Source organism: Cupressus sempervirens, chromosome 3 (assembly GCF_028749045.1).
Source record: "Cupressus sempervirens isolate cs-2001-9-10 chromosome 3, ASM2874904v1, whole genome shotgun sequence".
NCBI classification, from domain to species: Eukaryota; Viridiplantae; Streptophyta; class Pinopsida; order Cupressales; family Cupressaceae; genus Cupressus; species Cupressus sempervirens.
This window is the reverse complement of record NC_143120.1, coordinates 190,841,310-190,868,965: the sequence shown is the minus strand read 5'-3', so window position 1 is coordinate 190,868,965 and position 27,656 is coordinate 190,841,310. Positions and strand designations below refer to the sequence as shown.

The following is a 27,656-nucleotide window of genomic DNA, read 5'->3' as shown; positions in this document are numbered from 1 at the left end:
TGCTGTAGCTTCGTTTGACTTTTAAAAGTAGGTGACTTGTGAAGTACATCGGATGGTCCAATCCCTCATGTCCAGTTTGTGCCAATGTGACCCCTATTGCATAATTGGAAGCATCCACATGGACATGGAATTCCTTGTTCCAGTTTGGGTATATGAGAATTGGTGATCTCAAAAGTCTTCTCTTTAGTTTTTGGAAAGCCTCCTCCTATTCCTTTCCTCAGACGAACTGTTATTCTTTCCTTGTTAATTTTTCCAAGGGTAGGGATACTTCTACAAATCCTTTTCAAAACCTCCTATAGTACCCCACATGCCTTAAGAATGATTGAATGCCAGTCACATCTAAGGGAGCCTCCATATTAAGAATGACTTTGATCTTGTTAGGATTTGTTTTCAACCCTTCTTTAATACTATATGGCGCAAGAGTCTGCTTTGAGGGACCATAAATCTGCATTTCTTTGGATTCAATGCTAGCCTTGCCCTCCAACATTGTTCCATGCATTCTTTGATGGCTTTTAGTTGGTGCTCCTTCCCACTGTAGATTGACAAGCCATCCAGGAAGGCTTTGAAATTTTCTATTGACATTCCATCAAAGATGTGGAGTGTGGGTGCATTGCATAGCCAAAATGGCATCTTGTTGTATGCGTACACCCCATCTTCCACTATGAATGTGGTTTTTAGTTTCTCCTCTTCCCCAATGCTGATTTGGTTATAACTTGAAAACCCATCCATGAAGGAGTACATCTCATGACTAGCTACTTCTAAAATGTTGTCAGTAAGTGGATCTTTTATTGTTACAACATTTAGACATCTGAAGTCTACAAAGATCTGGATTTGGTTCCCATCTTTCTAGGATATAACTATGGGTGACACCCACTCACCGATTTGCACTTTGAATATTATACTTGCATCAAGCATCTCAGTGATCTCCTATTGCACTTTGGCCACATAGTTCTTGTTTATTTGATAAGGTTTCTTGCGCATTGGTCTTGCTCCAAGTACAAGAGGTATTTGATGGACGCACAATTCTGGTGGCATCCCCTTTAAGTCCTTGTACATGCATGCAAACACGTCCTTATGTTCGAGGAAGATTCTAAAGGTTGCTGCTTTCAACATTGCGTCCCACTCATCTCCTACGAGAATCTCCTTAGGATGGTATTCCTCCCCTTAATTCATCTTTTCTAGCTTAGCCTCTTCATATTCTATTTCTCTGTCCTTTTCAAATTTGTGTGTTGGGTTGTAATTCAGGGTGGTCATGCTCTTCTTATAGCACCCTAGTTATTCCTCCTGTCTTCTATCTTCTCCTGAAGCTGCAACATATTACATTCTAGTTGAAACACTTCATAGCCCCCCATTGCCAGTTGAATGGACCATTGAGGGAACTTGTTTCATCCTCTGAGCATTCTCCTAGCCATAATATGCCTTCTTCATTTGGTTCTACTCCTTCACCATCTTCTCCCTCCGCCTTCGAATCAAATGTGAGTTTCTGACTTACAGTTTGGTTCTTCAAGTTAGTTGTATACTTCCGTCATTCTGCTTCGATGAAAAGGGTATTTTTCTTCCAATTGTGATCCACCTTCACTGTGGCCAGCTATCCTCTTTCTAATATCCCTTCTTTTCCAAGGTAATCACCATGAAATCTAGGAAGAATTGTTGTGTGCCAATTACTACTATCATTCCCATTAGGGTCCCTATAGGGTTAATTCCATGTTGATTTGCTCCTACCAATTGGAATGTGGGTGGCCCATCCCTCCTTCCTTCCCCGTCCTGAAATTGCCAAATTGGCTATTCCCCTTATAGTGTTTTCAATCAAATTTTCTTCTGTTTGGTTTGACACTTGAGTTTGATTAATAGCCCCTCTCAGACGATGATGCCTTTCTTCTTGCTCCCTAGTGTGTAGGATTTGCCGTAGGGTGATTTCCCCTTCAATCTCTTCTTATGGTACTTGCCTCAGGTCCTTATTTGGGATTAGGGGTATGAATTGTTTTATTGCCTCGATGTCCTCTTAGGATGTTCCTGTTCTTGGAATTCACGCATACTTCTTTTGGCAAAATGGAGAACTTGTTGCCTCCTCTGCTCTCTTTGAACTTTGACACTTCCTCCACTCATCCAAGTTTCTTGCCACTAACCAAGGTATTTGTCCAAGGAGTTCGTACACTGATGGTGGAATCAAAATTTCATCTCATGTCGTGCTCTGTGGAACCACTCTCTCTCGGGCTTTCTTTTGCCCGTAGTGGTCAACAAAAACTTCCCAAGCTACCACCAGGTTTTGTGTCACTTGGTCTTCCCTTGTTATTTCTTCCTCTTCACCATCATTGTTTGTGACTTGTACTTGTGGATAGGAATGGTCTGCCCATTACTCCATCTTGTTTGTCATATGACCTCGAGGCTCGAACTTAGGCAACGATGCCAAAATGTAGAATGGTTAGAGTACACTCAATATGAATTCAATGCTACTAGTATCAACATAAGAAGCCATTACCAATGATAAGCATACCAATTAATTGCGAGGGAAAACAATATTCTTTATGGATTACCAATAATAGCAAGTAGATCATTCATGTTCTAATGTTTTTAAATAGTGCTCAATTGGTTAGGGAGATCAGCTGACATATCTGCTCACTACCTAACCATCCAAACACAATACTAACTATCTTTAATTACATTATTGATTTATTACGCCCTACATCATACTTGTTTTTTTTGGTGTATGATTCTATGTTAATCTACTAAGTTTTAATTGCTATGTATTTACTCGAAACTTTGATTAATATACGGTGGATATCTCAAATCAGTAAATGTTCTACAAATTTGGTGTGAATGTGTGTTTTTAAGAATATTTTACGTGAAATTGTATATTTTCAAATCTTCAATAAAAGTGCCGATTTATTAGCGAATTTTTTGCAGAGTTTTTGCTGATTTTATGTTTTCAATTTTTTCGGGCTGATCGAGATATCGCGGAGTCCAAGTTTTGCAACTTTGGACACAACCTATTCATACAACACACGTCAATCATACGAGACAACTACGATCATTAATTATTTATCCATCATGTCCGAGACAAGCCAATTGCAACTGATATTGTTTAGAGTAGGGGGCGTGACTGATACAACATTGTAATACTCCCCATGGACCCAAGTATTCGGCTTGGTTGCTGAGAGAGCTAGAGAACTAGGGTTCAGTACCACAAAATTCTCTTTGCCAACATCTTTCTTCCATACCATTGCTGTTTTCTGAGATTCACTTGATATTGCAACATTATTATCATTCTCAATCTTTATCAAAGCAGTACTAGATCTGCAAGTGTTAGCACAATGACCGATCTGACCACATTTGAAACAATTGGCATTCCTCTGTCGTGATTATACTAACTGAACCCTAGATCTACATTGGTTGGCCTTATGACCATAATTTTGACACTCGACAATTCTCATGAAGGATATTGTTCATTCCATTTTTCTTAACTGGATTAGAAACTTGACTTCTGCATTGATTTGCTTTGAGGATTTGGTTTCCTAATTAGAGGCTGTCTTGTAGATGTATTCAGATTCCTAACAGTGCTTGCTACCTAAGACTTTGCTTCAGCTTCAACTTCCTTCTCTTTGCCTTTGTCCGTCATATCTGAACACTCACTGATGAAACCCAAACCTTGTGCTTGTGACTCTTCTCAGAGCTAAAAGTTGATCCAAAATAATACTGCTTTCACAAACCTTTGCTTCAGGTTTCAGCTTCTTTAATTCCAAATCCAGCTTCTCATTTTGTTCAAAGCTCTTTTTGATGACCTGTTTTAGATTCTCTCCAATTTTCTTCCAATCTTCTATCTGCTTGAACTCATCTTTGATAATTTTTTTAGTATTTTACTTTCACTCATGTGCTTTTCCAGATTTACCACTTTTTCTTTTGACTCCTTCAATCCCTCACTTACTTCTGCGTGCCTTGCCTTGAACTTTCACATCTGATCCCTTACCTTTGAGCTACATGTATTTGCTTCCTTCAGGTTTTCTTTCAGTTCCTCATTCTCTGATTCTGTGCACTCAGTTTCGCTCATAATGATCTGCTAATCTTCATCAACATAGTAGTCTTCTTCCATCTGTTCAAACATCCCAGATCTTCCTCAAGCAGTTAAGTTCTACCCTTATACCAGTTGTTGAACAAACTGAATAACTGAGGGTGGATGGGTGGAAGGAATCAATTATTCCAGAACAGTTTTCTTAAACCTGTACTGATTCGGTATACACAAATCATTCAAATAATTAAGACTGAGAAAAGTAAGAACAAGAACAATCAACACCATAGCACCAGGTATTACGTATAAACCCAAACTGAGAAGCTAATTCTAATGAATGTAACATTGTTAAGGTGATTTTTACTAGGGCTTTTTGTTGATTTTCTCACTGTTGTTTGGCTCACTGCCAGTTGGGCTAAAGATCCTTATACAAAAGATGTATTACAAAATGTTTTATTGACAAAATGTGAACTTATGGAATTGCATGTGTACATGAAACAATTTGAGTTTGTACTGTCTTAAAATGGAAGCACCCATCATTTAAGACCTTTTAGCTCCTACCCTTTAGTGGCCTTATGGACCATGGATGGATTCGTGCTTAATCAACTCTTTCTCCCATTTTGTTCGGCTTCTTTCATTTTCATCTGCACAGTTTCCGAGACCTTGGGGTTATTTCTTGTTGGGTCAACCTTGGAAAAGGATGATTCCTTGGGGACTTCAGTTCCTAGGACTAGTTTTGTCTTGAAGTAACAAATTTGAAAATCTGGTAACCCCTTCAGCTTTTTTTTGTTTTCATGCCCAAAAGCTAGTATAAAAGAAAGTGTAGGCACCTTATTTTGACAGCTGCAATCATATACGTGCACAAATACTAATGTACTCAAGCAAGCAGATTTTACTTAGGCATCTCAAGCATCCATCAAGCATTCAAGGCATTCAATATTCAAGGGTCCTTTGTGAGCATTTCCTCTTCAAGATCTAGCGTTTTGTTGGCCATCAGGGAGAATAACTAGATTGTGACATTATTCATCTTCTTCATTGATATACATTTGCATCCATGGCTGTATGATGTGGTTTTAATAGATTCACTGCATTGGTAGATCCATTGCACATTTATAACACACAAGCATTGCAAAATCCTTCTTGACAAGGGTTCTATTTAAGCAAGGTGAATATTTGCATTTGTCTTGTGACCAGGCAAGCCCTCCTCCAACAAACAAAAGCAATTTTTTTGTGTGCAGGAGAAGGATATCTGTTTTGATTACATATCAAAAAACTACTCGTCGAGACCTTTTTGGAGAAGTTTGATCGATTTTGTACAATGCTCCAACATTTTATCTTCCCGTAAATTGTCTAGACACTTTCCCACCAAGTTGACCTATTCTTGGAGATTTGAGGAAAAAAAAGGTTTTCTAGGCTTCTTGTCATGATCACAGATTCACAGTCGAAAATTCAGTCAGAGTTTCAGATCTGTAATTTTTAGAGCAAAAAGACATCTCTCACACATTTCAAGGTAAGTCCATCATTTATTTCACCTTTTATCATAGGCTTATTTCCATATTATAATTAGGCTGATTACACACATTTAGCACCTAGATTAATCTTACTCTTGTCATTAAATCAACTGGTTCAATTTACATTCACATTGCATATCTTAAATCAAATAGCATTGTATGAAAGAGGACTTGCTTGCATACCTATTTGATATAATTTGGGTTTAGTGTTAGCATCCCTTCATTCGTTTGGGATGTGTTGATCTGACTTGGGTTATATTGAGAGTTATGTTTGGAAGTCCCTCTTTCTCGTGTTGAATGGCTTAATGAACGAATGGTTGGTTAATGAATTCATCTCACATAGTTTATACTCATTAACCTTCTTGGTTTGTTCAGAAAACATTTTGGTGAACCCGATGCATCTCTTTTTTTGACTTTGGATTTAGATTCCTTGAGCTTCCTTTTCTTTTTGGAGTTAGATTGCTTCTTTGTGCATGCTTTGTAGAGTTAATTTAGTTATCTTGTGTGGTTATATCTCTCTTTTTATGCACCTTGTTACATTGATATTTGTGTGGTTAGGTCTCACTAGAGTCTCTCTTTGTGATCTCTTCTTTTATGAGCTTTATCACACAAGTCCAACCTATAGCATTCCCGTTAGGAGAAGCTGTAGACTCATGGGCTCTTTTGATCATGATTCCTCTTTCCTTCCTAGGACCCATGATGATGCTAGCATTTTTCCTTAATATCTCAATCCTATCATGGAGAACAACTCTTCTCACTCTTCCTATGATGAAGGTGAAGCTTCAAGAATTCCTCCTTCCCAAGTTGATAAGCTATCTCATGAGTTTGATAAGTTGGAAAATTGGCTTGTGAAAGAGAACCAAAATCCCAATAGTGTTACTGTGATTGAGGCTATTAAGAAGCTTATTACTCCTGATGGTAACAACATTTCTATTTTGCATGGTATTTCTCACCTTAGTAATACTCATGCAACGCCTCTAATGGAATTTGCTCAAGAGTTGGGATATACTCCTTCCACAACTGTTGAACCTTCCATCCCTATTTCAACCTCTATTCCTAGTGTTCCCACTTATGCGCCACCTCTCATGATGACTTTTGCACAAGTCTCTAATCCTCTAAGTGATTGTCTTCCTAACCCTACACTTCCCACGAGTATTCCTCCTACTTCCATACCTTCTTCATTGCCTTCATATAATGTTGTACCTTTCACGTATTCCAATCTTCTTCTTACTCCTTCCAATCCTCCATCAATATCTTTGCATATTCTCTCTGCTTCCCACTACAGCTTTGCTAACCCATCTAATATGTCAATGCTTACTATTGCGTCTTCTAATCCCACCATCAGTATATTGGTTCAAATTGTTACTGCTTTGCAACAACAAGTGGCTCAATTCACTCAATCTAAGTATACCATTTCTATATGTGACATTGCTAATTCCTTTTCCCTAGATATCCTTTGCGCTGTTATCCCACAACACATTGAGATACCCCATGTTGAGACTTATAATGGTAAGGGTGATCCTGTGATTCATGTTAGGACTTTCCAAACTATATGTAGTGATTTTTCTCAGGACTGTAGGCTCATGATTAAGTTGTTCATGTGTACTTTAAAGGAGAAAGCTTTGCAATGGGATTGCTCTTTTGCTTGCCATTGTGGGACGAGCAACTTTGTCAAGTACAATCTGATTTAGGCACCAGTACTCAAAAATCACGAGCATGCACTATTTCCACCTGTTGTAATTCTTGCCATTGATGTGCTGATTGCTTTCCAACAGAATGTTGGTCAACAATGCCATTCCACCCATTTTCAAATGACACAAAAATAAGATCAACTTCTCTGAAAGTAGCAATTCTGATATTTCTGTCATGAATCAATCCAAAGAAATTTCTGGCACAATCTTTCATTACTTGATTGTAGAAAAGTACTTCGATTTATGAAAAATCAGAAAAAGGACAACTCACATTTTTGCTATAAAAACATAAAAATTATGCAATAAAAAATGATTTTCTGAAAACCCTTTCAATGAGTCTGATAAAGGCTCTAACCAGAGGTCAGAAATATTTAGTCGAGCTAGAGAAACTCTCGATTTTTGAAGAAAAACCAAGCGAAAAAAGGTATTGAGCAGCACTGTGGATCTGAAACAGGCTCCTGAAAGTTATCGTGGGAGAGAAATTTGCATGTAGGTGGAAAGAAAATCATGTGCACAGGCAGAAATAAATGCACAATAAAACTTCAAGAAACCCTCATCTCAGGAAGTAAATGGCAGAAAAATGTTGTGTGGTCCTGTAGAAAATGTCGCATATGTAGAAAATGCAGTGCTTAACAAAAATGTCACCCAACAAAAAAAGGAAATCCCTTTCATGCTTCTGATGCAACCTTGCTTCAAAAACAGCATACCTTATAGATGTGGCTTAAGGTTTTCTTCCAAAAAAGCACCTTTGTTGGTTCTGAACAGAAAACCCTCAAAAAAATGCAGCAGATCCACGATTTGCAAAAAGACCTGCAATTTATAATTACAAAAAATCTTTTTGTTCTCCAATATTTTTATAATAATTTAAAAAAAAACATGAAAATATTACTTTCCGTATCCAGGAATTTTTTTGATAAAAAATTCCCCAAAGAAATTCAATGGCTCTAGTACCTTGAAATGGTAAATTGATCTTTAATAATAGAGACGGAAGACTCCATATATAACAAGTAAATGACAATGTTTCTAAATCAGAAACATTTGTTAACTGAAAACAAAAATAGAAAGTAACTAAGTAAAGCTACATTTAGTGAGCATTAAATGATAAATACGACAATATTACTCTAGTAGAATTCCTTGCCCAACACCCACAAAATTGCATGGACTATTCCTGCCATAGTCTGAAAGATTCTTTTGAGGCATTTTGAAAATTCCTCATAGAAGGCTATGTGCCACTGGTCAGAGAACATGCTGACGCATGTATCCATTCTTAGATGGAGAAATAGCTGTATGGAATGGCCGTAAACATTAGAATAAGTAGAAACTTGGTGTTTACTGTATGGGTAAATAGATTAATGCATGCAGACAATAAACAAAAACATGTAACAGCAGTACTCCTTTTATTATTCGCATATATGACGAAGAGATTACATAATGCTTATGATGATGATTACAATGATCTCAGATGCGGTACATATACTTTCCGAAGAACCTTCCTGAAGGGGTCCATCGGCTACATAACAAGAACCTTCTTGAAGGGGCCCGTCAGCTACCTAATATTTACCAACGACATATATCATGTTGGTTTCACAATATTTACCGACGACATACATCCTGTTGGCTACACAATATTTACCGACGACATTAACTCCCTCTAAAAGAAAAAGTTGTCTTCGGATGACAATTACAAAATATCCTAGACAGATTAACAAAACGGAATACATTAACTGACTAACTACAACAAGATAAATTTGTTTCTAATGTTTATTGTATGGGTAAATAGATTAATGCATGCAGACAATAAACAAAAACATGTAACAACAGTACTTCTTTTATTATTCGCATATATGCCAAAGAGATTACATAATGCTTATGATGATGATTACAATGATCTCAAATGGGGTACATATACTTTCCGAAGAACCTTTCTGAAGGGGTCTGTCGGCTACATAACAAGGACCTTCTCGAAGGGGCTCGTCGGCTACCTAATATTTACCAATGAAATACATCATGTTGGCTACACAATATTTACCAACAATATACATCCTGTTGGCTACACAATATTTACCGACAACACTTGGGAAAAGAATTGGGTGTATCCCATACCACAACAAGGGTCTGTCCTCAACCCAACATGGTAAAGTATACCATTTCACATCAAACTAAGCCTAAAGTCATACCATTTGGCTGGTCCAATTATCACCTACCAATTCCTCATTAGAGTTTCTCTTCCTCATAGTCCATTAGACTTGTTAATTTTCGAAACTTTTACATAACCATTGCTACTTGTCTTGGTCTCATCTAAAACCTACTAAAGAGGAAAGTTTAAACAAGTAAGGAATAACTCCAATCCCTAGAGTTCCCCCTCCCTCCAAACCCTCCTCTATGGACTTGAGGTCACAAGGGTATACTTCGCTCGTGTTGCCTACATTCCCAATTCCAAACGGGTCAAAGTTACATGTAGCTCTCCTTACAAGGTTGCTCAAGATTCTATACAGGGGTTCCCATACAGGGTTTCATTGATGCTTTTTCTCAATTAACTCCTCCAAGTTTGTACTCCATCGACCAATTGTATAATACTACCTTTAGGGTCCTGCATCATGCCCCCCTCGTCTCATTGTTCATAAACCAACCTGAACTATACATGGTTTGTCACTTCCACACAGGGGCTCTACTTACTGCTCAACACCGAGTTCCCTTGGCTCACACAAATCTTTTGAGTTAAATCAAGAGTAACTAGTTCCTTACAACCCTATTCATTATTTTCCAAGGGTGTGCATGGTTAGATTTATTGGTGCTAACATAAATAATTGTTTTCCTTTTATACAAGGATGATATTAATAAAATTATGTTTTTATGTTTGTTAGACTCTATGAGCCTTTTATTCACTTGTCACATCATAGTTTTCTTATTGAGTGTTAGGTATAACTCGCCTAATTTCTCGCACACAATGAAAATCAAGAATATAACAGTCCCAAGGATGTATGTCCACTTCCATGCTTAATTGACCAACATTATTATGTCTAATAAATTTCCAACTTGAGGAGATTGCCAATACATATATACCAATATAGAAGCATACCACCATATATGATTTCCCATGAGGGATGAAATGATACACTCTTTTTGAAGCCCATGGATTATTGTATTGACTTATTTTGAGGCCAATAAGGTATATGGCCACATATATACTTTTAACTCAATTTACATTAATACCAATTAGTATGGTTCAATAATATTAAGTATCATAAAAATACATGAAATGAACTTAATAGAGCCATTTAAATCCTCTTTAATTCTTCGTGACATATGTTGATATTTTTTTAACTTGCATAAGCATGATTATTGTTTTGGCAATACTCTTGACAATCACAATGGTAGGCTCCTTGTATCTTTGTATAGGATAGACACACCCTAGATTCAATTATACTGTATTTTTATTACGACCTAGTTTACTAACTACCGCTTAATGCAAATGAAGGTCGTCAACATATGATATATCAAAGTATTGTCATGCATGAGTATGGTTACAAATACACATTCTACAAGTGCATAATCCCTATCTAAATCATTTTTTTATAATCTTTAAGTATTGGGTGATAAGTTTGTGAGGATTAAAGTCTTACTAAGGAGGTTGGTAATTAGTATATTTATTGGACCAACATAATCATAGTAACCTTTCCCTAGTTCCCATATGAAGGTTAATGTACTTAAGAATTCAGTTTACATCTTTTCTTGTGGTTTACAAATCCTTGATCTACCTTTATTAGATTCTTTTACATATTTGTATGTCCAGGCATAATTCCAAAAATGTGACATAAGTGTAATCTTGACAATGCCATCAAACACTACCACAATGGACGTTTATAGATATGTACACTACCACAAAATTAATATCATGATGTACCAATAGGATCATTTTAATTTTATGTATATGTTTATTATTCGTGATCACTTAGTGAACCAAAATGCAATAAAGGGGTTGATTCATCAAATCAAACCCATTACTAAGTCCTTGATCTTGATTATCTTAAATCTTGTGTACACATGCTAGTTGTCAACACTTTCAAGCAGTTTTCAAACCATAATAAAAACTGAAACATATTTTACTCAATACAATTATTAATGATATATAATCAAATGTATGAACTCTTATTGTTGATAAAAGAAAACATTGGTCTAATTATGAGTTAGATAGCCAGTATCCTACCTCTTATTTCCTTCAAGCCTTAGGTAAACTGTTTGTTAATAACAATTTATCAACTCACATAGAAAGTTAGAATGAAAGACTTTTAAATACTAAATACAACCTTCAAAAATCATATAAGATTTAGGTTTCCCCAGCCTTGTAAGACAGCTAATAGAATCCAAGTAAAAGATCTTGGAATAATTAACTACATATGGTCCTTCAAATAATAAATCTTACTAACAAGGGCTCTTTGGTGTAATTAACCATCCATTACTTAATAATGATTCAGCGAGAACCATCCACCTCGAACTAAGTAGCTAATTCAGAAGTGAATATATTCTGGGAAAGGAAATGTAGAGAAATATACTTATCTTTTAGAGACAAAATTGAAAATGTTGATGACAAATAAGTAGAATATATTTTCCATAGCAAGTCAAATTTTGATATTTTCTATTGAATGGTTCACAAGGCACACCACTTGGTGAAGGTTTTGCAAATGGGGTTGCAAGCATAGTGGGTTTAACCATGCAGGAAATTCTGTAGTTAAGCGTGCTCAAGCTGGACTAGTACTGGGATTGGTGACCTTCTGAGAAGATCCGATGCTTCACGTTTGTGAGCATTACCTAGATCCAATTAGAGCTAAGTGTTCCATTTATTCTTGTAAGAGATTGGTTCGTGTGAACCACTACTCATGAAATATGGGTCAATGAGTTTGACTCAAAAAACTACACAGTTGAATCGTGATAGTAATATCATAATTTGACTTGCTTCAGAAAATATCTCCTACTTATCAATATATGAGCTTAAGGGGCTTTCTAATGAATGGTTCATAAGGCACAACACTTGGTGAAGGTTTTGCAAATGGGGTTGCAAGCAGAGTGGGTTCAACCTTGGAGGAAACTACGTAGTTACACACAAATGGAGATGCAGGCAGAGTGGGTTTAACCATGGACATCTATATAAGCATAAAGAAAGAGTGATTTTGTCTTAGATATCATAGTTGGACTTATGCTGTCTACAAAATATGAGTGTAGACTAGGCATGTAAACTATTTTTCAAGAAGCGTCCCCAAAATGTGATCTTTGTGCCATGCCAAATTGACCTCTAGTCCGTTGTACTAGATTATCCAAGGAAGGGATTTCCTATCCTATTAACCATTTGACCACTCTTAGAACAAATGCGCCGTGCCTATCAACTATAGTTGTCTTTTCTTTTTTTAGTTTCTCCTTTCACGTTCTTACCTTTCCTTTCGAATTTCCTCCAACATGTTATGGGTTTTGTTATGTGGAGCCTAATTAGACTCAGAGCTTAATTTTTCCCACTTCCTTCGGTGTGGTTTCCCTTCAGATTTCTTCTGTAGGGGGTTTGGGGCATAGTTACACTGCCCTAGGAGACGGGGGGATGGGGGGACGGAGGGGACAAGTTTCCGAGACGGGGGGACAGAGGGACCTTGATTTGGGGATGGCGAGGGGACGGCGGCGGGGGACGGGGGGGTGGCGAAGGGAGCAGGGGTGTATGTACTATACATATGATACTTAAAATGCTAGTTATGAAAAGATGTACTACAATTATACAATATAAGATACATAGATGTAAAAAACATTGAACATTGCACTGAAGTTTTCAACTAGAACGTCATGATTCATGATCAAATAAGTTATAACAAACAAACAATGAACATTGAACATTGAACATCAGAAAATATTCGAAATAATAAATATTAGTCTATATATCAGTCTTCAGATCAATAGTATGAGTATCTAGATTCTACTATCTAATAGTAATCAATGATCATATGAGTCATGACTCATGACATAAAGATGATTACAATTAAGTATCATGTACCATGAACCATGATATCAAAATAAGTATATAATGCAAACAAAAACTACAAGTCTCCAAGAGTCCAAATCAAAATGCCAAATCAATGATCATCCCCTGGAGGTTGAAACTCATCACCACTGGAACTATCAGTCTCTCCAAGATCAAGAGCTGAAAAGGGAACACCAACTAGCCCTGTGGTTGGATCTAAAGCATCCTCCTCATCAATTTGCGATGGCTCCTCAGGCTCTACATCCCATCGTGATGCTGGGCTTTCCTTGTACACACTTGTGGTGCGGTCATTGATACGCAACACACTGTGTACAGCCACTAGCTTCTCTGCTCTTTGAGAGGTAAGTCTATTCCTCTTAAGAGAGTGGATGAAGCTATATGTAGACCAATTCCTCTCAAAAGCTGAGGAACTAGAAACCTGAGATGAAAAATAATTGGCTAATGTAAGACTCGGGAATTAGAAGTTGAACAATGATCATTGAACAATAAACAATGAAAAGTTAAAAGTTGAGGAACTAAGTACCTGGGACAGCAAACGAATAGCTAGTGTGGTGGTTGTAGATTTCGGTCCATAAGCTGACCACCACAAAATGGGATCCTCTTGTGCCATAGTCTTGATATCCGCCTTTGCCGCTTGTTTGTAACCCCTAAGAGTAGCAAATTTGGTCCACTCAATGCGAACCTTAGCTGCTGTCTCAGGGTCATACATCCTGTCTATGCACTTGAAGAACCCTTCCTTCACCTGAAAAAATTTAAAAAGTACAAATTATTAGCAAATAGAAGAATCAAGATACTAGTAATGTGAATGATTTTAATTCATAAAATGATAAGAATCTAAGTCTTAAAGTGTTATATAATAATAATAATATAAATCACCTCATCATCGTGAAGTGGTGTAACTCTACCAGGCCTAGTCATGTACCACCTCGGATTCAATGCATATGCAGCCATGTGTAAGGGTGTGTTAAGTTTGCCCCATCTACGCTGAATAATAGGCCGAATGTGATCATTGTAGAAGGCTAATGTGGGGTCCTTCTCTCGCACAACTACCCTCATCTGCCCAAGCATAGAATCAATGCACTCATACACCTCTCCAAGTGTGGGTGCATCCCCATCTCCATACCTGATCACCTCAAAGACTGGCCTAATAATAGAAACAATGTATTTTGCATCGCTCCAAAATACATCACTCTTAACTATATCCTTCACCCTTATCCCCTGCTCTGACCTGGAACCATCCCACCAATTCCATTCATTTGTCATAACCATTAGTTGCAGTGGCTCCTGCAAATCAAGCATTCTCTCCAAGAGAATGAAATAGGATGCATATCGTGTCTCAACTGGCTTCAAGAACTCCTTGTTGGCGAAGCTCCTAAATAGTGCATGTGAGGTGTGGTGGTTGCAGATATACATCTGCACATCTCTAGCATCACTCACCACTCCCTTTATCCAACTAATCTTCCCCATGTCCTTTAGAGCATTGTTCATAGCATGCACACAACAAGGAGTCCACCAAATATGCTGATATGTGGCCTCAATAAGCCTCCCTGCAGTTTTGCACACATGAGCTGCATCTGTCACTACTTGGACCACATTTTGTGGCCCAATCTCCTCAATGGGTTCTCGAAGAATTTGAAACTGAAAATCAGCATCTTTTCGATGCCCCGAACAATCAACCGCCCTAAGAAAGAATGGGCCCTCTGTACATGTGACTATGACATTGATGAGTGGACGGTGTCTAATGTCCGTCCACCCATCCATGACAACGCTACACCCCGATTCCTCCCAAACAGCCCTCATGGTCTCCATGGACTCACCAATCTTGGCATACTCATCATCCAAGATTTTAGTCCTCAATTTGTGCTCACCTGGTGGCACATATGATGGTAATCCCGCCTTCGCTACTTTCTGAAATGCCTCCTTAAAATAAGGAGACCGAGCAATGTGAAGTGGAACGCCATTGGCAAATAACATTCTCCCAATGTATGCATCTAACTTCTCTCTCGTCTGGGCTGCAAACAATTTTGCTATAGGGTTGTTGTCACTAGACTGTGTCCTGCGTTTCCCCTTGCTCATCTCAGCTGCTGCTACACCTATAGAGCTATAAGTAGAGGAAGGTACAGAGGCTGCCCCTAGCAATGAAGTAGATGAAGCTCTATGTTGTGGTCTAGAAGAAGACATGCGTCGGTGTTGTTGCCCCTGTATTTGTTGCTCATGCACCTCCTGTATAGTCTGAATCTGTTGCCTACCAGCCAAAGTAGTAGGCACTGGAAGGCCCAAGTCCTCTGGAACTCCCCAAAGCTTGTTGAATTCAATTCTAATCTTCAAGTTTGTGGATTCACCCAAAAACTTACATGGTTGGACACCTTTACCTGTCCAAAAGAGGAAATGTGCATTCACTCTAGTGATGCTACCATACCAATCTTCACCACAAATATTGCATCTCCACTTTCTTGTGCCACCTGTTCCTTGTCCGCTTGTTATTCTAGTGGCAAATTGTTTTAAAGGAGATTTTGGATCAAACTTACCCCTAGCCCACTGTGCCAAAGTTGGGGAGGGGCAATCAGTAGATGGAGTACCAGATAGTATAAAACCAGTACCCATGGAAGTGGAACTAGTTTGGGCCCCTTGCTGATTGGCCCAACCGGAATCGCAATGTCACTCTCATGGTCACCCCTCTCAACAGTGTTATCATCATCCTCAACCCCAACCTCAGGCTTAGGCTCATATTCTGATTCACTGCCACTATTTGAATGAAATTCCATCTCATCATCACTATGAGTATTCATTGTGACATTGCATTTCACAAAATGAAAAAACAAAAATTAATAAAGCTAAATTATTGAAATTTATAATTTATAAATGATAATCATAACCGACGACTTCCACTCTCTTAGAACTATATTGGAAAAAATTTATTAAAAAATTAAAAAAAAAAAAAAAAACGAAAAAAAAAAAAAAATTTAAAACGAAAATTGACTTCCAATGGTTCCGTAGGATTTGGGCTTTTCTGAGCCGATTTCAGTATTTAAGAATTAACAAAAAAAGTTAAAATTTCATTGGAAGTCAATTTTCATTTTATACTCTTTTTTTGTTTTTTTTTTTTTTTTTTTCTGGTCTTGTAATATAGTTCGAACAGAGTGGAAGTCATCGGTTTAAACAATCGGAAATAGATATTTCAAAGAGTTCAATGATAACAGAGGTCGTCTAAACAAACAAAAACATTCATAAACATGCATTTCAAAATCATACAAATTTGTTAGAAAGTTAGAAACCCTACCTTTTGCTTTAAAAACTTCAACAAGATTCGGTGAACTGGAACCTAGAACCACCCTCCTCTTCTTCTTCTTGCTCCTAAGCTCTCCTTTTTCACTTGCAAACACTCTCTTCACTCTTGCACAAACCCTTATCTCAGCTCTTCACTCTTCTTCTTCTTGCTGTTGCAAACAATGAGAAATGCAAATGTGAATCAAAATGAAGAATAGAAGGGTTTTAAACAAAGGAGGAGGAATGGATGGGCCCCACAATCCAATACAATAAATAAAAAACATTAAAACATTTTAAAAATGCGTTCAACTTTTTGTTTTTTTTTATGTGTCTTTTTTGCTTGCCGCGGGAGACGTCCAGGCGTCCCCCCACAACGAAGGAGACTCCTTGCCGTCCCCCTGCACCCGTCTCGGAGACGTCTCCCCGTCTCGAAGATGTCTCCCCGTCTTCGGCGGCGGTGGCGCTTTGAGTGGCGCCGCCCGAAACGCCGAGACGCCGTCCCCTCGTCCCGGGGACATCCCCGTCTCCGAGACGGCCTAGATTTTGGGGGGGGACGCGTCCCCATGTTACACTGGTTTGGGGGCAGTGCCCCTTGTGGGATCTAGGGGCATTGTCAAAGGCGGTCTTGAGATATGAAGATTTGTTGAGATAGGAAAAATAGAAAATTGACATTGTCTCAGGCTGATTATATTGAAAAGGTGTTGCAACATTTCCATATGGAGAATGCGAAAGCTGTCAACACACCTTTGCCTAGTCATTTGAAATTGACAAAGGAGTTGTATCCAAAGACACAAGAAGAGGAAGATAAAATGTCCAAAGTACTTTATGCTTCAGCTGTAGTGTAATGTCCCTGCTAATTAGGGGAAGATTACCTGCAAAACCCATTGTTAGAGTTCATAAAGTAATAGATTAAATTTTCACTATTCTACCCTCTTTCTTAACCCAACCTTAAAGATGTCTCCATATCGGTATCAATAACCCTCTCGAGGATCCTTAGACCCTTGGCTACCTTTCTGTCTTCTATGAAGTGCTCCCTTTAAGGCCCTCCTGGAAGAGGTATTCTCTATCCAGGGCCCTTGTCGCATATGCATATGTTGACCACTATGGAATATTCCAGCTTTATGTTAAGGTCTCTCTCTTTCTAAGGGGACTCTTTATCTTAATTTAATAAGCTCACTCTCTTCCCAAAGGACTCTCTTGACCTTAATAAATAGCAATTTTTCCTTAATATATATTTATATATGTTCATTGCATAAGGAAAGACTGAAATTAAATATCCTTGCTTATAAAACAACATGCCTGCAGAAACATAGCCTTTCGTTACTACACCAACAATCATGTGTACCTTGATTAGGTTGGAACCTGATTTGATTTTAGGAGGGCTTGAATTGCTATGAACTTGATAACCTTTTTGGATGACGTAGCTTGACCGCTTCTTTCCAACTCCATCGAGGCTATTTGGTAGTTATATCAATGCCTCCTCTCAACTGGTTTGTGGGACGTGCTGACTCAGGGAGTTGATTACCGATGGCATTGGCTGCTTGACTGCTGATTGTGATTGACTGCTTGACTGCTGGTTGTGATTGGCTGTCCGCTGTACGTTCTTGTACTCTCGATATCCTTTTTCCTTTTCGCATCCTTTTCCAATTAACACTGTCGTGTTAAATATCATGCACGGGGGTTTATGAGTTACGTGACTCGTGGTACCTGCCTGTTTGCAAAGGTAACTATGATTTGTTTTGTTAATTGTTTTATGTTTATTTTATATTTAATTTAATTTGTTTATATTATGTTATGATAACATTATTTATTAATTATGCCATTGTTTATTATTTTAGAAGCTTTTAAGGGTGATATTTACAATGAATATTATAATTTCATGATACAAGTAAATCTTCATTCTTCATAATTTCATAATTTAATAATATGATAAGTTCCTCTTCATTCTTTATTTAATAAATGGTAGGAATTGATTTGATGAATAATTGTTTACAAAGATTTGGCAATGAAGACTTATTGCTTATTTAACACATAACTTAACCAAGGCTCATTTCATGTAGGTAGTAGATATATGCCACGGTGTGTACTAGATCAAATATTGTACATGCTATGGGAGTTGTTAGTAGGTATATGCGTCACCCTGGGATTGAGCATTCAAATGCAGTCAAATGAATTCTCAGATGTTTCAGAGGTACATCTAGTAAATGTTTACATTTTGGGGACTCTACTATTGATTTCAAAGGGCTATATTTACTCAGATTTGGTAGGGGAACTAGATACCAGGTAGAGTACTGCAGGATATGTGTTTACTGTTGGCAAGGCAGCAGTGAGTTGAATTTCTCAGTTATAGAAGGTAAATGCATTATCCTTTAAAGTTGCATAGTATGTTGCTGCTACAGAGGCACCCAAGGAGATGATATGGCTTCAATTTTTTATGGAAGAGTTGGGACATCCATAGACAAAATTATTGTATACAGATAGCCAGAGTGCCATTCAACTTGCCAAGAATTCTGCTTTACATTCCAAGACAAAACACATACAGCTATGGTGCCATTTCATTCGATCAGTTTTGGATGATGGATGGTTAAAGCTGGAAAAGACACATACACATGTCAATCCAACATATATGTTTACAAAGGTAGTGCCAAGGGAGAAGCTGAACTCCTCTTCAACTTTGATCTGTCTTCTAGACTGAAAGCATTAAAATGGAACAACAGAGTCCAAGGTGGTTTTATATTCCAGTGGGGGCTACAGGTTTACTAGTTATATGATCAGTCTCCAAGCGGGAGGTTATTGTTATGGAGTTTGATTGGTCTCCAAGTGAGAAATTATTGTTATGTGGAGCCTAATTGGACCCAGAGGTTAATTTTTCTCACTTCCTTTGGCACAATTTTCCCCTAGATTTCTTCTATGGGGGTTTGGGGGTAGCGCCTCAATGATAAGGGCCAAGGGGTAATGTCCCTTGCAGGGTCCTAGGGCAGCCCCCAAGGCGGAGTCTTGGGGTCGGGAGTTATTCTTATTGGATGACATATTCTAGCCCTAATTTTGTAAGCAACATAAGTCTTGTGTAATATGGCTTAGGGTTAGGGATTTTAGGATTTATGATGATTTAGTAGCTTCTTGTGGCATTATTGAGTTGCAAGGGATTGCAAATTGTAATTGGGTTGAATTCATTGGATAATAATATTGGACTTGCTGTTTGGTGGACGTAGCCCAGGAATTGGGTGAACCACATTAAATATTTGTGTCTTTTATTTATTTATGTGTGCTTTATACCTTTGTAATATTGGTTATATTTGCATGTAATTGTTATTTCAGTCTTTATAATCCTAACAATGGTTTGCAGTCCCATCTATACAGAAGTGATTTTCGATCATTCTCAAGGACTGTCAAAAGATAGGGATGCCATGCCCTGCAAGCTGCGTATCCCCTTTCTCCCTCTCCATTGCCAGACCTACTAACTATTTCTTGTATCCTTTCATACTTTTGACAATTCTTTCAATATATGTTTACAAAGGTAGTGCCAAGGGAGAAGCTGAACTCCTCTTCAACTTTGATCTGCCTTCTAGACTGAAAGCATTAAAATGGAACAACAGAGTCCAAGGTGGTTTTATATTCCAGTGGGGGCTACAGGTTTACTAGTTATATGATCAGTCTCCAAGTGGGAGGTTATTGTTATGGAGTTTGATTGGTCTCCAAGTGAGAAATTGTTGTTATGTGGAGCCTAATTGGACCCAGAGGTTAATTTTTCTCACTTTCTTTGGCACAATTTTCCCCTAGATTTCTTCTATGGGGGTTTGGGGGTAGCGCCTCAATGATAAGGGCCAAGGGGTAATGTCCCTTGCAGGGTCCTAGGGCAGCCCCCAAGGCGGAGTCTTGGGGTCGGGAGTTATTCTTATTGGATGACATATTCTAGCCCTAATTTTGTAAGCAACATAAGTCTTGTGTAATATGGCTTAGGGGTAGGGATTTTAGGATTTATGATGATTTAGTAGCTTCTTGTGGCATTATTGAGTTGCAAGGGATTGCAAATTGTAATTGGGTTGAATTCATTGGATAATAATATTGGATTTGCTGTTTGGTGGACGTAGCCCAGGAATTGGGTGAACCACATTAAATATTTGTGTCTTTTATTCATTTATGTGTGCTTTATACCTTTGTAATATTGGTTATATTTGCATGTAATTGTTATTTCAGTCTTTATAATCCTAACAATGGTTTGCAGTCCCATCTATACAGAAGTGATTTTTGATCATTCTCAAGGACTGTCAAAAGATAGGGATGCCATGCCCTGCAAGCTGCGTATCCCCTTTCTCCCTCTCCATTGCCAGACCTACTAACTATTTCTTGTATCCTTTCATACTTTTGACAATTCTTTCAATATGTCTAATTTTTTTAATTTTGTTTATCTAAGGCCCCCATTAGATTGGGCTAACGTGGGGATGTGACAATCCACTCCAAGTCAACCTGAATCCTTGCAATACCTTGGACGTTTTCTTTTGGCTTGGATAGCAAAGCAAAATTCAGAAATGCAAAATGAACTTTTTCTGACATCACTTAATATGCTGCTGCGTGCGATAAATAAGTAACTTATTGCCGATAAATCAGCAATTAATTTGCAAAAATCACTGAATTTTTTGAACTTATTGGCAATAAATTCTGGCAAGTGTGGTGTTTACTTGCTGGGCAAAACTTATTGCCATGAGTTTAAAAATCAGCGATTATTGCATCTATGGGTGAACCTTTTCTCCTCAATGCATTTATCGTACCCTGTGAATTCATTTCAATTTTAACTGAGTTTGTCTTGTATTGTTGTGAATTGGAGACCAAAAAGGAGGGCCTGAGCTTCAGTCACATTGTTTGCTCTTTGTTCATTTTTCATTGATCCTATATAAATTAGTTTTCCCTGCTTGTTATAAACAATTCACCTGCTCTCGATACCCAGATTTCATCAGCAGCTCTGTAAAAATTTATATTTGTCCATGGAATATTCTTGCATAGAGATGAAATGGATTTTGAAAGACCTAGGGAGAGTGGCCTATAGTTGTTCAGGGTCTAATTGTTGAACATGGACGTGTGCTTATAATATTCAGTTTGACAATATAATAATACTACATGCTGTGAATAAATAGTCCAAATGTAAATTAAAAAATAAAATAAAATGTTGGTTAAGATGGACCCATACTTGAACATGAGAGGGTATGAATGTTATAAAAAAGACATAAATTAACATGTGAAACAAATAGAATTTTGTTTCAAATGTCATTTCATATCCATTTACTTTTAAGTGTCATTTATAAAAAATGATGTTCATTTAAACAATTATTGATGTCACATTGAAATAATATTATTCCTATGTGGACAAATATTGGGGTAGCAATGTGTATGCTTTGGATTATTTCATATTTATAACATGTTTTATCACAAATATAAGAAGTGAGAACAATAAATATCATTTCCATATCCATCCACTTTAAGTGTGTCATTTATAAAAGAAGATGTTCATTTAAACAATTATTGATGTCATAATGAATTATTATTATTCCTATGTGGACAAGTACTGGGGTAGCAATGTATATGCATTGGACTATTTCATATTTATAACATGTTTTATCACAAATATAAAAAGCGAGAACAATAAATACTTTGTATTTTTCCATGAAATGTGAAAAATCGTTAAAAAGTGTTCAAGTGTTGGTCCACTTGTGTTGGATATAAAAATTAGAAATAACAAAGACTTATGGTATAGGTATTTGGTCCATTTTGGTTGCATGTAAGTTATATTCAAATAAAAGTGTGATTTTCTACTAACAACAAATGATATTTTTTGGTTCAACTAAAAGAGATTTCAGAGATCAAGTTTTTATAAATTTTAAAAAAAAATCATTTTTGGGACACTTTGCACTAAACATGCTATTTTGACAAGTTGCATGATGAGTGGCATCTCCAAATCGGAGTTGTTAGATAAGTGTCCATTTTATATTTCTTAAAAAGGAAACAAGGGTCTTATGAAATTCCATGTAACAGCTACATTTTGATGAAGTTAGCCTGCACAAATATTGGTTCCTCTCCCCACTCCATCAATGGGGAAGTGCGCTACATATTTATGCTTGAACATCATGAAGTTAAGCTTCTGTATAGTGACTTGTTTTGTTTGAAACATATTTTACTTGTCATCTCTGTAATAAGTACACAGGCAGAAATAGTTCAGAGAGCTCCTGGGACAATGCGATGCTATTATATACTTACATATACTCTTGACACTTTCTGCAGAAGACGGAATTATACCTGGCAGGACGCTTCCTATTGAATGCCATCCTGAAGCTCATACAGACTATGATGGAATTGCAGTTAGATGGGGTCTGACACACCATAAAGAAAGTGCAGCAGACTGCTGTCAGGCTTGCTTGGACCAGGCAAAGAATGCTAAAGCTGGGGAAAAGAAGTGCAACGTTTGGGTTTACTGTCCATCTGAATCTGGTTGCTATTCTCCAGATAAATATGAGCACAAGCATCAGGAGTGTTGGCTGAAGCAGGTGGAGTGCTTTTTCTTACATATGGCCAGTCTGTTTCTACTTCTTTGTGGGTCTTTACTTTTGTGATTGAAAAAGGTTGATTCTGTTTTGATTCATAGAAGGATCAAATGCTGTGGGCTAGCACAAATTGACACGCCTTTCAGCAGGAAATAAACTAATGTGCACATCTGAACAATATAGAATAATGTTAAATAAGTGATGGAACTCACGGAATGCAGTAAAAAGTTTCTGCAGAAATGGATAATAGTGAACTTTAAATGAATGTCCAAGAGATTTCCAACTTGTGTGACCATGGACATCATGAGCTGTGTCAATTGTAAAATAATTTGTAACCTGTATGTACTAACCACAACTAGTAAGTAATGAATTTATTATTATTTTATTGAGTACCTAGACATTACACAACATAGTTTCGGTCTGACAACAGAATGGCAATGCATCCATCCAAGTTTGCCAAGAGATACGGGTCATAAGTTATTTTTTTCAAACTTCTAAATCTACTGCATATATCCATCTCCTCTGTAAAGACTATTATATCAGGTACTGGCTGAAGGGTAAGTGGCATGATATTTCATTTTGTACATCGACAATATTATACATACATAATAGACAAATTATGTATGCCCATTTTAATATAGACATTCCCTTTTCAGATATTGTGTTATTATCATATAATGATGACTATGCTATATATTTTATATATTTCTTAATTATAACTCTTAACTTCATACCTACATAAAACTATATGTTGCAGTTTGTAAGGATCAGATTGTGAAGTAGTTAATAGTAATTTTTATAACCTGAACATTCCATCATCCACCTTTCCAGCATTAAGTCACCTGGAAGACTGCTTACCTATTCAAATAATTGAAATCCCTCTCTACAGTCAGAAACACAACTTTTGGCTTAGACAGTCCTGCAGCTGTTCCAAAAGAGTTAAAAAGGAGCTACTGTAAATTTAAAACACTGCATTTTGTAGTCGGATAACAAGCAATCATGTCCTCAGTTCACAATCAAAACTTCTTTGTGGTTATACAAATTGAAATGGCTGGCCATAGAGACTACTTGCAAAATATATTGCTCTTGCTTCTCTTCATCTATTACCAAGATCCTACATTGCTACAGGTGCCCTAAATATGGAATTTCAATGCGTCCAAAGGCTCATAAACATGTTCTATGCTTGATTTTGAAAAAGAATTTAGGACAACAACTAATTACTCTATTTAAAGCAATGTGAAGCTGTGGAGAGCTACTGGAGTTGAACTAGAAGCCATTGCTGATGAACAAACAAAATCATGCATCGAAGTTCATTTTATGATGCACAACTAAATGGAAGTAATCAATCTGGTTGTTGCTCAATAAAAACCACATTATGCAATTTTGTTTTATGGTATGGGACAAAAGCTAAGTTACTGCTTTGGGATTTTATTTTGGTCGGTAACAGTAATATATTTTATTAATAAAAAGAAAGCATGTAATATAGGAATATATGTCCATTAAAGTCATGAGACTTCATTGACTACCTTTGCAGAATAAAGCTAGCACCCTTTTTAGCCACTTTTTAGCCACTATTTGAAATACTTCTACTACTATTAACACCCCCTAACACCTTCTACACTTGGACTGCATTTACAAATTCACAAAAAAGATCACATCAAAATATTCTCGCAGGAACTCACCACCACCTCAGCAAAAACCACCACAAGGGCACCATTTGCCTTCAAAAAATTATGTCACTTCTTGCCAACCAAACACCAAAAAACCTTCATTGTTTAATTAATGTTTTCCATTAACATGGACCAGCATATCACAGAAATCACTGAGCAACCTGACCTCTCTGGAGTAGACAAGTGCGGATCCTTCTTGACACAGGGAAGAGGAGACCTCACCTTGCCCTCCCGTCCATTTCAACATCCCTTGCAATTGCCTCTTTTACCTCCTGCCATGCTTGAGCTCTCTTTAGCTGATATTCAATTTTATTCACTTCACCCTACCACCACAAGAATGGCACAAAACCAAACACCTGCGCCTCATCTTCATCTTTGAAGCACTCTCTCACATCAGAGCCTACTCCATGAACAATGGGATCCAAACCTATAAGCATATTATCATAAAACAGAGCCAAAGCAATCCTCTTCACCTCCTCTGTGCCTTCACCTAATTCCAACCCCCCAAGCTATGAAGATAGAGATAATGACAACATTAACACACCATTTGCGTTGTCTTTGCACAAACTGTGGTCCAAGCACATCAAACACCGCTTCCAAAACCTCCTTCAATTTGATTCTTAGCATGCTATCTTCTATTTATAGGAATTGATAAGATAATAAAATTTTCACCATTATAAATGGCAAGGGCTGCCTCAAAACCTGTCAATAGAAGATAGCTTTCCAAAACTGTAATTCTTTATCAAAGGCTTTGTATTATAACTTCATTATGTTTTATTATAATTTACAATATTAAGCTTTTGTTAAAGAATTGAGTTTTTGAAAACTATCTTCTATGTATTGGTTGCAAGGCAGCCCTTGGCATTTATAATGGTGAAAAGTACATTAGCTTATCAATTATCATTATTTATATTTATATATGGTTTCAGGGATTTTCTAGAACCACAATGAGGGTGTTAGTCTATGCTTCATGCATAAAATTACAAATTGATATTAGAAGTAATAGTATCGCTAACTTCAGATTAAAGGTTTATGTTCTGTAGAACAATCACATCAAAATTTTATCTGCCTATTTTGTATTCAATTTGAAACTTAAATTGTTGGCAATCAATGAGAAGCTTCACTATTAAGTAATTTTTATGGCACATACGTTATATTGCTTTCCTACATTTTTTTCCAGTTGTCTGAAAACAAATGGAAACCCTGTTGGATATGGAATCAGCTAGTATTGTGCCTGGTTGATTAGCATGAAGTTGAACACTTTCACTACTCATTCAAAGCAGATAAGATATTTGTGCAGCAGGAAGGGTATCTATTCCAAGATAAAAACTTCTTACTCCCATAGAATACAGCTTTTAATTAGAATGATCCACTTTTTGAAATTTATTTTAAACATTGTTATATGCCCAAATTGCTGTGGCATGTAGCATGTGGTGTACAGTGTGCATTCATCCATTTGTGATTTTAAGATTGTTTTATTTTGCATGTGGTATATGCTATTCGAAATTGTTTCATCTTGCATGTGTCAACTATTCTAATATCATTTCTCTCCATTTAGGCTGATCATGCAAAGATCAACTTCAAGGGCAGATATGGTGAAGCTTATAGAAGGGAGCATCCATCAGCACCGGTGGTGGTTCCTTGGGTGTCCGGTATAACATCTAGCTGAATGATATAGAGATTTGGTATATATGGCAAATGGAACCTCTGAAGTTCCAATGCGATGTTTTGGGCTTGTGTAAACTATAACCACAGGGATTGAGACTCAAGTGTCATTAGCATATTCTTTGTGGCAGACGCTTTATTTTTTGCTCTCACAATGGACTTTGGCTTCAATATTCCCCAACTATATGGTTGCAGTGAGTACACAAGTGATCTGTTCTGAAGAGATTGCTGGGGCATTTTTTGTAGCCTTTAAGATTTTCTGGTCAAACGGTCAGAGATACAGGAGCAGATTATGTTCATGATGAAAGCAAGTTTTTTTTGTTGCAGGTGCCTTGTGTAAGAAAGTACCTATAAAAATGCATTCTTTGCCAGTATTTGAGCTATGTGCATTATTTAATGCTACTTGCTGGCCCTTGTGAGTCACCTTTGGCTTGGTGCCCGACATAAGGGTAAGGCCCATTGCCTCTGCTTTATTGTAGTTGGGTCAGGTCAAATGGCATTTTCACGTTTCTTTCTCAGATTCATGTCCATAATACATCGATCTTGTTGATTGTACTTCTTGACATGTTGATTCACATGATCTTATCATCTTTCTGGTATTTGAGTTGAGTGTCAAGTGTGCTCCATTCACAACTTTTGTAGTTGGGTCAGGTCAAATGGCATTTTCATGTTTCTTTCTCAGATTCATGTCCATGATACATCGACCTTGTTGATTTTACTTCTTGACATGTCGATTCATATGATCTTATCATCTTTCTGGTATTTGAGTTGAGTGTCAAGTGTGCTCCATTCGCAACTTATAAGTTGATTCCAGTGTTAATACCTATAACATACATCAGAAAAATGTTTATCACAAGAATTCTTGGGACCAAAAATATATATTTAATGCGTTGGATTTTCTTGTGTTGCTTTGTTAGTAGAGGACCAGTGCTTTGGATTAACATTGCAAGTTACGGTCTAAAACTGTCAGTCATTGTCTACATTATGGTGTGAAAGTGCCACACAGCAATTGTTAACATAAGTAAATTTAATATTCTTACCTGACTATATGAATTGTCATAACATCAGTTCTACTTCTATTGCTAAATTTGTTGACTTTCACATGAATAAAAAAGATGCAGCAGCTTATTCGTTCTCATGTAAAGACATCCCCATTGAAGATGTTCCATCTCTGTGTCAATTGATATGCCTTAAATTGAGTAATGAAAATAAGTGAGCAATTTCTCAAGTTCCATAGTAAAAAGTTTGGAATAACGATCCAATTTATTGAAGGTAACTTGATACATCATGGAAATTA

At 37.2% G+C, this 27,656-nt stretch overlaps 1 protein-coding gene across 1 annotated transcript in view; it reads left to right on the top strand.

Moving 5' to 3' along the window:
* LOC149565461 (dimethylallyl, adenosine tRNA methylthiotransferase) overlaps nt 1-27,266 on the top strand; it is a 127,480-nt gene extending 100,214 nt beyond the window's left edge. The window contains exons 6-7 of the mRNA XM_089818985.1: nt 22,765-23,027; nt 26,253-27,266. Of these exons, the coding sequence (XP_089675111.1) occupies nt 22,765-23,027; nt 26,253-26,363 (374 nt within the window). The 3' untranslated portion in view covers nt 26,364-27,266. The remainder of the gene's footprint in view (nt 1-22,764; nt 23,028-26,252) is intronic.
* The last annotated feature ends 390 nt before the right edge of the window (nt 27,267-27,656 follow it).